The following is an 11,972-nucleotide window of genomic DNA, read 5'->3' as shown; positions in this document are numbered from 1 at the left end:
GAAATGGAAAGGTCTCTCCCTGCATTTCGACTTTTCAGTTTCTTCCACCCTGGGCAGCCTTTTCCTTAACTCCTTCTATGTGGTATCTGTTCCTTTAGCTCTGCTTCCCATATGCTTCCCTTGTCCCTCTACCCCTCTTGCTTCCTTTGCACCTGGGATTTGATTTTTAAGTTCCAACATGTTTGCATTGTTTCCTTTGTGTAAAAGGTATGGCGATAACAACTCAGTGGAAGAGAAAAGTCAGACAAAGCTTCCCCCAAACATGAATAATTTAGGCAGGAGATTGAGTGCTCTTTTATCAGCTGTATTTAGGACATGGATCCTTAGAATCTGTGAAGGAATATACAAATGAATGATCTGTGCTTATAAAACCCACATTTCCTTTGAAGAGGAGAAAATAAATGAATAAAATAAATCATCATCCAGAAAATAAAGGGGAAAGTTACAGTGCTTTATCCTGAGGTCAATCTGCAACTATGATGCATCATTTACATTTTATCAGCAAGCACTAATTAATTCATAAAAATTAATACTGCCCTTAATATAAATACACTAAAGTCTCTAGGGCTGCCAAGAAATACAATGTAAGCAGCCAGGTAGAAGAATATTTCCCTTGTCTATTCAGTAACATAGCCTGACATTTCCAATCTAACTCTCCTTCTGGACTTACTAGATTATGTACTTACTACTGAAATTAAATTGTCTCATTTTCTTAAAGATACTCTAATGAAAACATAAAAGTCTTCAAAGGGTGCAAAGAAATGTTCAATTCAAGGAATATGAAGAAAGCAACTGAAGAAAACCACAAAGTTATGGGAAGAAAGTATTAATTTGCATGATTGTTTATGATTATGATAAAGTAAAAACCCACAAATATTCAGTGATAAGGACTTTATTACATCTATTAAGATAATGTCATACAATGAAACCCCATGTGATATTGAGTATGTTGGCCTAGGCAAATTTTTATGCATATGAAAAAAGAGAAAATGTATTCCAAAAAAAATGAAGTATAATCTTTTTAATTTTGTGAAAGGTTTGTGAGTAGATAGGTGTACCTTTGTAAGCACATGCTTATACTATGCATGGAAATTTCTCAAATGACAACCAGGTTTTCTTTCAGGGGTAGATTTACAATATTTCCTTTCATCTTTATACTTTTCTAGTATGTAAGAATGTTAATTCTATAATACATGATGCAGCTACGTTAAAAATGTAGACTTTTACTACAAGTGAGAGAAATTAAACAGCTCAATTAACCATGTTGTACCATGCTATGAAAACACTATATACATGTAGATTGTATATTGTATAGAGGTCAATTTTTTATTTTTCTGTTTCTTCCTCCTTTGAGAGTCATCATTTTCCTCTGAGAAGCCTAACTGAGAATTCTCAATTCAATGTTTTAGCTATTTAAAGAGTCTAATGAGTACTGGTCACCGGATTCTCTACCGTGTTTGACATTTAGAGCTTGGCTCCATGGAAGGGGAAAGAAGAAACTGAGCAGGGCATTTTGACAGGTGTGCAGATAGAGACGTGGAATAGCAGTCAACAGCAGCTAAGACACGGGTTAAATACATATTTATTGTGTGCCTTTAAGTCATATGAGGTATTGGGTTGGATAAAGATGCCAAATGCCTGTCTTCCATTTACTTTTTAGTTTAAGCAAATTGACATGGTAGAGACATTTCAAGAGAGAATCCAGTATCTGGGTGACAGGACATGTCTTAAAGTATGGAATTTCTTAAAACTTTAAAGTGTTTGATATTTAAAAAACCCAGCATCTTAGTTCTCAGCCTTCTTGTTTAGGTCTCTTTATATAAATCAGGCCAGCTGTAAACTCATAGACATCTGACTGCCTCTACTTTCTGAGTGCTGGGAGAATAGGGGTGCAGCACTGCTCCTTGCTCATCTTAACTATGCATGTAATAGCTAATAATAATAATAATAATAATAATAATATAGTTAATTATAGTTAATAATGACAGTTATTTTCCCTCCAGTAGGTGGGTCATGAAAGCAAATGGCTAAGCAAAGGACCTTAGGAATGGGCTCGATCTGAATTACTCAAAAAATCATATCAATTTAAAATAATTCTAAGTTGTAGTTCTCAAGACTCAGTATACACAGAGTTTAGGATAACTTCTCTGACATCAGATCTCTAGTACTTCCTTCCAAAATCTCAGCAGTTTTAAGGAGTGCCTTCCCTGCTCTTCAGATGAACTCTTACAACTCTGAGAAATAATTCCTTAATGTATTTACTTTGATTTACTTGATGCTATATGTGTGTCTCTCTAGGAAAAGGTTCACATCTACTTGACATGATTTGAAGGTAATCTAAATATAAGGAAACAATATTATGTTGTATAGTGTTTTCTTTTAGCATATTCAGCTTTTGAAAAAATTCTAAGACATCTGTATTTTATATATTGGAGAAGCTGCTTGTTGTACTTTAATGACTACATATCAAATACTTCTGAACAATTAGCCTATTTATGTGTTTGGAAAGCCATCTCCTGTAAAAAAAGATTTTGTAGCTTCTGTTCACTTTTTATATTTAATTTTTTTTTGCAAAGGATGCTAGGATTAAGATGAGTTCAACTCACCTTAATCAAACACCCAAGAGGACTAGAGGTCTACAAACTACTGCTGAGCTGTATCTGTCATATGACCATATTTACATTTGGGAATTGAGAATTACAAGTCACTTATAGATAAGAAAAACATTTAAGTATCCTGGTTTTATACATTCTAGGGAAAATGACTTCTTAATGGTCAAATGTACTTTATTTATCCCTATCCACTGAATACAAAACAAAAGAGATGGTTTGAAGAGGCCCAGCTAGCATCTATCCATTCCCTATTATTCATCTTTATTATTGAAGGGAAGAGCTTGGGGGCTACTTGCCTCTAAAAAGACAAGTGCTGATCTTTGAAAATTTTTCCACAAATTATAAGGTTTGGTTAAAATACAGAACTTTTAGGTGTACAGGGATGTACTGTTTGATATTTACAGAACTCTTCAGAGACAGGATTTTAAGAATTATACAGATGATAAAGTGGTTGCTATTTCTCTAGATACAGATATTTCAAATATGATTTGGTTGATGCCTAGTTTGAAATCCTTAATAAAACTTTACTCTGAAAAGCACAATTCTTAAAGCAAATTGTGCTCTATTGAATTCATTTTTCACTTTGACTTCCTTTATAAAGCTAGTGCATCCTGTGTGCCCCTGTGTAATACAATAGCACTTAAGTCGACAGAATGAAATAGTACAGATGCAGAAATAATAAAGAACTGCAGAAATAAAGTGGAAGCTTTGGGGCTTTAAATAAAGACAGAGAATTAAACTCAAAGAGAAGTAAACTTTTTATTTTTTCTGTCTAGTTGGGCCTTGAACTCCAACTTCCAACATAATTAACATTCCAAGAGTAAGAGAAAGGTCAAAGATACTCAGTGTCCAAGTTGGTTTAATTCCCCCTCAAAAGTAGATGTCTCTTCTTCTCTTGGCTCTTCCTTTGTTCTCCACTATAGAAAAATAAAACCCTCCATTCTGACTGCTAATACCAAGTACTCCCTAAGAGTTGCTAATTGTTGCTGAAGAATTTGTTAGTGTTCCTATCTCTTATACGAATGTGCAAAATTTAGCAAACATAAAATTCATATAGTTTTTACAAGTATTTCTGCACCAAGCATAAAAATATAAAATACAAATTTGCTGAAGTCTTATCAATAACATATTAAGTAACCCTCATAGTAAAAACATGTATCCAATGTTTAATCTGAATACAGATTAAACAAATCTTTATAAATACTGCTTCTGTAAAAAAGTTCACTTGACTACTTCTGAAATTTTTAGTAGTTTTAAAGTCAAAGTGAAGGATAGGACATATAGGCTATTTTAGCATGAGAAATACTTGCCTTCATTAATCATTCTCTTGCTACTGAAGTTTCAGTTCTCACTCTGTGTATGTATGAATATATACACATTTCTATGTGTAAGTAAAGATATTACTTGATTTTCATCTTTTACCTTTCTCTGTGGAACTGAGTTATCACTGATGTCTACTTACTAGTCTGCATTGTATGATATGATAATGTGTATGGAAGACATAATCCACTTTTCTTGAATGAAACAGTAAGTTTGTACTCTATCATTTCAACCCCTTTTTTCCAAAGGTATTCTATTTATTTTTAACAGTACATTTTAAAGATAAATCAGTGCCACGCAAATATAAAAATTAAGGAGCTAGCTGGGTAGAGGAACAAAATGGTCAACTGCTTGCTGAACAAGCATGGGAAACTTTGTTTGGATCCCTAGCATCCACATTAAGCCAGGCATAGTGGTATGTATCTGTAATCCTTGGCCCAGGGAAGTAGAGACAGGTGTGTTTCTGAGTTTATTAATGGATGATTAATGCCATATATTCTAGCCCAATTGATGCACTTAAGGTTCAGTGAGATAATCTGAGTCAAAAAATTAGATGGCAACTGAGGAAGACACTGACACTGATCTCTAGCCTCTTGCACTCATGGGTATACACACATGTGAGTGTGCACACCCATCCCACACACAGTGATGTTTCTGGGTTGAAAAAGCATTATCTCAGAATTATAGTTATATAGTATTAAAGCACTTAAGCAATTAGCTCAAGATTACATGTCAGGTGGTAAAAAATTCAGAAGAGAGAACAACTGTGGTGTAGAAAGACACTTCTTTTAACTTTACACATCTTTTATTTAATTTAGTGGAAGCTACCAAACATGAAACAACTCATGGACACCTAAAGGAAATTAGTGTGTGTGTGTGTGTGTGTGTGTGTGTGTGTGTTTGTGTGTGTGTGAGTGTGTATTTGTGTCTGTTTGTGTTGTTGATTGAGCCAAAGGTCTTATTCATGTCAGACAAGCACTCTACCATATACTTAGTAGATATACTTAGTCCTTCAAGTGTAAATTTTAGTGGTTGTGGGAAGAATTGGTGAAAAACAGCCAAAATGGAAAATACAGGTAGAATTTGAGTCAAAATTCAAAGAATAAGAGAAATTGTGTTCCAAACATGAAAACCAAGCAGTATGTGTCCCTACTGCATCTCTCACAAGATACAGAAAACTGCTAGAAATCAAAATTGGATTAGAAAGCAGAATATAGTTGCTCAGAACTCCTTGTTGGAGAGGATGTAGAATGTTGCTTAGTGAGAAAGATACAGGATGTGAGTGTGGCATAAGAGGAACAAAAAAAGAAAAGAGGTTAGTAAACAAACAGATGAGTAATATATGTGTACATGATCAAAAATTTTGAACTATGGAGCAATATGATAGAATCTGTGTCCTAGGTAGAATATTTCTGTACAACTGTTGCTTTCATTTTCTGAAATACTTGAATGATTTCTGATGCTCTCACAAAACAATGAACACAGTACATTTTTTGAGTATATAATGTACTATAATCTACAGAAACAGGGTTGTTTTCTCATGATATTTTGAAACATTTTTTAAAAACTGTAGTGACATTCAATATGAAAGATACCCGAATGGACAATCATCCTACTGTTCCTTTATCTCATTTCATAATTACTACCCCTGCTGTGCTACTGCTATGGAATGAGTGATACCCCTACTTCAGTTAAGTGTCAAGATAAACTAAAGTATGATGTGAAGAATTTCTTGTTTCTTATAATTGATAACTTATAACATATTCTAGATTATTACAGAGACCTATTTAGAAGCTCAAACTATTAATCAGAATATTCAAATTGCAGATTTTTACTGCATCTTTCATAAGCTAAGGTAACTGTTTTCTGCTTGATTAATCACAGCAAGAATTAAACTGCAGTAGTTGGCATATAGGAAATTTCTGAAAATGAAGAGACGATATTTTGCCGATATCCTGTTTGACACTTTCAATTCTATTATTTTATCATGTTCACATAAAGGAGAGAAAGGCATCAAGAGACTTCTGCAACAGTCATAGCCGCTTTTCTTTGTTTTTTCCTGTAATAGGGGGATCATGTTTTTTTCCTTACTCATCAAAACATTTTCAGTTCATATTTTATTACTTTTAAGGACAGATGTTACAAATGTGGCCATGGTCATTACACACTTGGACTGCTCTTAGATGTTTAAATTGTAGAGAACTAATAGAGCCTCTCTATAATTAAAATGCAATATTCCATTGTTGCTGCCAATTCATCACAAACACACAGATTTCAAAAAAACATGGGCAGAACACTGAGATGAAGATGAGATTCTCAGAGGCTAGGATACAAACTTGAGGAAAAGCTTTATATAAATAAAGCCTTTCTGTTCTTTGAAAACTTTTTCTCCATCCAATATTTTCAATTATGATGAATTTATTTGTGAAAATTTCTTTCTTTATTCAACCCTACAGAATACTCTGATGACAAAATATTTAGATTCACTATGAATAGGTCTTAGACATGCCATTTGTTAACTGGGTCACTTTCGGAAACCCATTTAACTTCTCTGTCCCTCATTTTCTTCAAAGGCTAAGAGAGTATAAGAATGAAATCTACCTTTCATGGATGCTGATAACATCATGTGAGTTAAACATAAATGCATACAGCAGTAGATGGGACATACACACACCCTCTGTTACTTGCTAGCATTGTTATTGTTTCATAGTGGGTAGTTGGGTTTTTTGTTTTGTTTTGTTTTGTTTTGTTTTTACAAAAGTGCTTTCAAGTTAATAAAATTTCAGGTATTCATCTTCCTTATGAAGGCTGTATGATGAAGTTGCAGACAATTTAGGAGAACTATGAAGAAGGAGGGAAAGTTTTTTTTTTTGTTGTTTTTAATAACCAGACTAAGTCATAGTAGTAACTACTCCTACTATTGGATACCTTCTTTTCTAACTATTGAGTTCATTTGTCCTTTCTAGCTCTCTTCATGATCACTCCTATATGCACTGTTGAAAGCACAAAAATATTTAAATATTAGTGGATTAGGAAAAACAATTACTCAGAAAGCAGGGAGCTTGCTTCTCCTTCCTGCATTTCACAGCTTCTTAAGTCAAATTGGGCACAGAGACCAGCTCTGTTCCTTTGTCTCTCTCTATACCTATATCAGCAATACAAGGATCCTGAGAGCTTCCCTTTACCTTCTTTAGCAATGATGCAGGGTGCATCCATTCACTTCTCAAACAAGCTGATTTGGCAAAGGAGAAAGTAAGTGCAAAATCTAAAAGTTCAGTGACCCTCCAGAGAATGTGCTTCAATAAAAATCTAAGAGAGATCAAGTGATAATAAATGGCTATAATCTCCTTAGCTGCACAAATTCTGGAGAATGTGTCTTTAAATTGTTGGTTACAATGTGTCCTGATTTAAAAGACTCTCCTTTGGTTATACATTTAGAGATGCCAAAGAGAGAATGCCATAACAAATATTTACTAATTTTATATGACACTATGATACACCAAGAGAGAATCTGAAATCAGGATCTCAGTGCTCCTTTTTAAATTTACTCTGTCTTAATATACATCTCTCCTGTGATTATAAAACAGTCCCATTTTAATCTAAACTGAACCTGCAAGTATCATCTCCATTCCAAGTTAATGAATGATTCATTTATTCAAAATAAAATGAACCATTTTAAAATTGGGTGATTTACATATGGGATATTAGCTACCTGTGCTAGAAAAATGAGGAGAATTTTGCCATCTTTATTCACATCAGGATCCCCACCTCTTCCCACCATGATCATTGCCTACCTAATGTTGAGAGACTTTTTCCGAAGTTCACTCCACTTGAAATTCATGTTATCCAAACGTCTTTGTAATAGGGGTGCTTCATCTGAACCTTCCAGGGATCTCAGGATTTTTTGGCCATTTTCATCAAGATTGTGATAGATGTCTGTGTGAGCTTCAATTTCTCCTTGGAGATCCTACCAGAAAGCAATAAAACACATTCAGAGTTACCAAACAAAAAGACTTGCTGTGAATGTGAATTTGAAGAACTCAAAAATTATTAGTTCCAAAGAAATTCGAGCTTGGCAACTAACAAGAAAATATGTCCTGAATCAGTTTTTAGCGTCCTGCCTTGTTGAGTTATTATTTTTATAAATTAGAATTAATAAACTTATTGCACATTTCATAATTTAAATTTTCTAGCCCATATATAAAATAATCTGATATACACACATATGCTTTATGAAATAAAATGATGTGGTAAAGTAGATACTAATGGTAATCATTTCACTATAATGAGTCAAGTAATATTTTCAGTGCATATATTAATCTATTATATTGTGACCATAAAATCATGAAGAAATGTATAAACAATGTTGTACTTTGTCCAATGCCAGCACATTAATGGGACTCTATGAGACAAGAGCATCTTCTTGAAAACACACAGTAGTTCACCTTGGTACTATGGCATCATAGATATATCAACATCAAACAATGATTACTAAGCATTCCCATTTAAAATACCATCATATTTTCAGACTTGGCAGGTAAAGAGTCATAGGACCTTGGTAAGAGTTATGACAAGAGTTATGACATTAAGTTTCATTTGTATACACACAGATAAAAAAAATCATAATACAAGAATCTGACCTTTACATGATATGTCTTCCTGTGCAACATTTTCAGCTTGAACCGGGGACTACAGCACTGATCCTGTTGCATAGCAAACCTAAGAAAACCCAGAACGGAATGGGCCCTGATTTAAAATGCTAACTTTGCTTACATTCTGTTGACAGAATGAGTTTAAGAACACAGGCCTGGACAGTCAATAATCATAATCGGCCACTTTGTACTCCCTGCTAAATAGTAGCCAGGCGTGTGGATGTGGGAGGGTCCTCAAAGAATGGAGGCCTGGAATATGCAACTGACAGTTTATATTAAACAGCCAACTTTTCTTATCATTTTTCCATAATAAGGCAGAGACATTATAAATGCATTTTATATATGTGGTTCCCTCCTTGTTTCCAGCAGAACAGTCAAAGCCAAAGGAACATTCCTTAGAGAGCTGCCGGGTACCAGCATTCCATTCTGCCTACACAATGAATGGAGGCTTTGTACATTCTTTTACTTGCTCTTAGAGACTTGTATGCTTCTGTTCAACAAATTTAAAAATTCATTCTGAAGCTCTGACAAATTGGATTGATCTGTGTGACTAAAAAACTTTTCCTTCCCTCCCCTCTGTCTCTTACTCTTTGAATTAAATGACTCTGTTAAAGTAAGAGGAAAGGTGGCAGCAATAACAGCTTAGTAATCCTGAAGAAGTGGCTCATGTTTCTAGCCACAGTCACTTTAAATGCAGAACTTTGCGTGCTGCAGAAGTAAGGTAGAGGGACAATGAATGTTGCTTGTCACTATTTTTGGCAGCCAAAGTAGCCCTGATGGACTCTGAATACTGGAAGAAGAATACAGATGGGATGACCTCAGACACTAAAGGAAGGGAAATAATAAAACAGATGGAGGAGCATCTATCCCTACTCCACAAAACTTGGGGCTTTTTCAAGAGGTTATAGCTGGATTTCAAAATCAGAAAATATAGTAGAAAATTATTCATGAGTTTCCCGCAGCATGGAGTTTAATCAGATAGGCATCATTTCCAAGATTTTCTTCTTTTTTTTCTGTCTCTCTGGGACACTGGGATACACTGCCACCATCATTCCAACACCCCTCACCCTCTCCCCCCTCCCACACATATACATGATTCCATTATGTTGTCCAAATTAGGTTAGGTTTCATGATCTTTCTGTCTCAGTGTTTGAAATTTTGTTACACACATGCAGCACCACACCTAGATTTTTGCTTTGCCATGTTTAAATATATAGAATATGCCTAATTTACCATTTCTTTAGCAAATGAGAAAGGTGAGATAATTATCTCAATGATTCAGGATAGAAAATCAGATTTAACTTTGAGAGCATTGTCTCACTTGTCTCTCTCATGTTACTTTTATAGTCTTTGTACACAACCTAACATTTCTTTTCAGCAGATGCAATCAGAGAACAATAATAAATATGGATATGTTCAGAAATTTAACTGATATTCTCTCTCTCTTTCTCCCTCCCTCCCTCTCTCTCCCTCCCTTCATCCCTCATCCTTCTCTTCTCTCCTCTCCTCTCCACTCCTCTCCTCTCCACTTCTCTTCTCTTCTCCCATCCCCTCCCCTCTCTTCCCCTCTCCTCTCCTCTTCTCTTCTTTTTCCTTCTCTTTCTGGAATTGGGATGATTCTGAAGGAATCATACATGTAAGGGCTCTACCACCAGTGAAATACATCCTCAGTCCCAAAAAAATAATTTAAACAATAGAATAAATGTTCAAACATCTTATTCATATAAATCTTGAATTTTTCTCTTTCTCTGATAGCAAAGACTCAGTCCTAATTCCTAGTTCTTTAAGCTCATGTGCACTATGAAGTGATCAATAATTTTCTTTACTGAATAAGAGGGGACCTATGAGGTACAAGTAGAATGCTGATTCATTAATGTGCTAATTATCTTCCTTTGTACAAATGAGTAAAGTCTACTGCATATAAAAATTTTTGTTGTCTTATTAATGAAGAAAAGAACACAAAATGAATAAGCAAGTATTCATCTATGTACCCATTATTTGTTTACTCTTGGCATCATGAAAAAATAGGAGTAATGCAAGTGATAGTTCTGTCTTTAATTTTAGAATCAAGTGTGTATTTTTCTTTTAATTCATTTATATTGATGACTAAATATTGATGAGGAGTTCTTACTAAATCTCATATACTAGGATCAAAACTCTTCCTTTTAGAAAGGCACACAGATGAAGTGTTGTGTGGGCACTGGCAGGCAAGTCTTATTTCAGTTTTCTATGTCATGATGGTAGTGTAGCATAACAAATGTAAGAGGTACACTAAGGCCTTTGTATCTTACAGAGACCTTATGAATCTTCCAACCTGGTCGTTGCCTCTTAGGACTGGTTCTTGGTGAGGTACATTTACTCTTCCTATTTGTCACAGATGATTTAAGTTTAAATGTCATGCTTAAAGTCATATATATATATATATATATATATATATATATATACATACATACATACATATATATAATCTTACATATTATATATAATTTTAAAATTAAGAAATTGATCTACTTTTCTTCAGATCTTAGGCCATTTCCACTAATATACTATGTATGAGTGTTAGGTGCAATATGCGGTAGACATTGAAGCTGCACAAAGAAAACTAATGGAGAAAGACAAGAACATTTAAAATAACAATAATTTTGATTTAAAAAACATATAAAACATTTACCCACATAGATCACTTGTTCTGAATGAAAAATTAAACTCTGACTAGATTTTTCATTTTGAAAGAGGACATACAGGACCACCTATAGAATAGTGGTATTGTCAGAGAGGAAATTCTTCCAGTGATTCATCTTTTTGTTTATAGGACCAGGGGACAACTAGTTATATCAAGCAATGACCGAAAACATCAGCATAAACATAGTTTTGCCATATTTCTTTGGGATAGAAGGCTTTTGCCAAAAATGTCAAGGTGGAGGACTGAACTTTAAGTATTGGTAAGGGACCCAGGACTCTCCTTTCAAGGTTATAATGGAGATTTCCAGCACCAACAGACAGTGTGAGTTGTAGGTGAGGAGGAAACACCGATACAGCAGAATGTATGGAACAAATATCTATTTGCATAAAGCTACCAGGAGATCATTGGTCTTAGGCTTGTATTAGATGTAGGAAGCATATAAAAACAGGTTGGTAAAGAAAATAGGCAGGATTTTTAGATGGTAATCACTTTAGTTTTATTTCTGGGCTTACAAGAAAACCTTATTCAAGTCACAGGTACTACACCTGAGCTGTTTTGTTTTTAGTTTTTATTACTGTTGCTTGTTTTTCCTTTGTGATTGTATTTCTCTAGGAAGAACAATAGCTAGTAAAGAGTGAACAAATATTTTGTGTGTAAACATGAAGAACAACATATGTAAGTCTTAGTCTACTGTAGGCATAGCTC

At 34.4% G+C, this 11,972-nt stretch overlaps 1 protein-coding gene across 1 annotated transcript in view; it reads right to left on the bottom strand.

The window, feature by feature from the left end:
* Positions 1-11,972, bottom strand: part of Dmd (dystrophin) — a 2,056,279-nt gene that overhangs the window by 416,571 nt on the left and 1,627,736 nt on the right. The window contains exon 55 of the mRNA XM_031364700.1: positions 7,727-7,899. Coding sequence (XP_031220560.1) covers positions 7,727-7,899 — 173 coding nt within the window. The remainder of the gene's footprint in view (positions 1-7,726; positions 7,900-11,972) is intronic.

Source organism: Mastomys coucha, chromosome X (assembly GCF_008632895.1).
Source record: "Mastomys coucha isolate ucsf_1 chromosome X, UCSF_Mcou_1, whole genome shotgun sequence".
Classification (NCBI taxonomy): Eukaryota; Metazoa; Chordata; class Mammalia; order Rodentia; family Muridae; genus Mastomys; species Mastomys coucha.
Note: the sequence above shows the minus strand (reverse complement) of the source record. Positions and strands in the feature narration are given on the sequence as shown.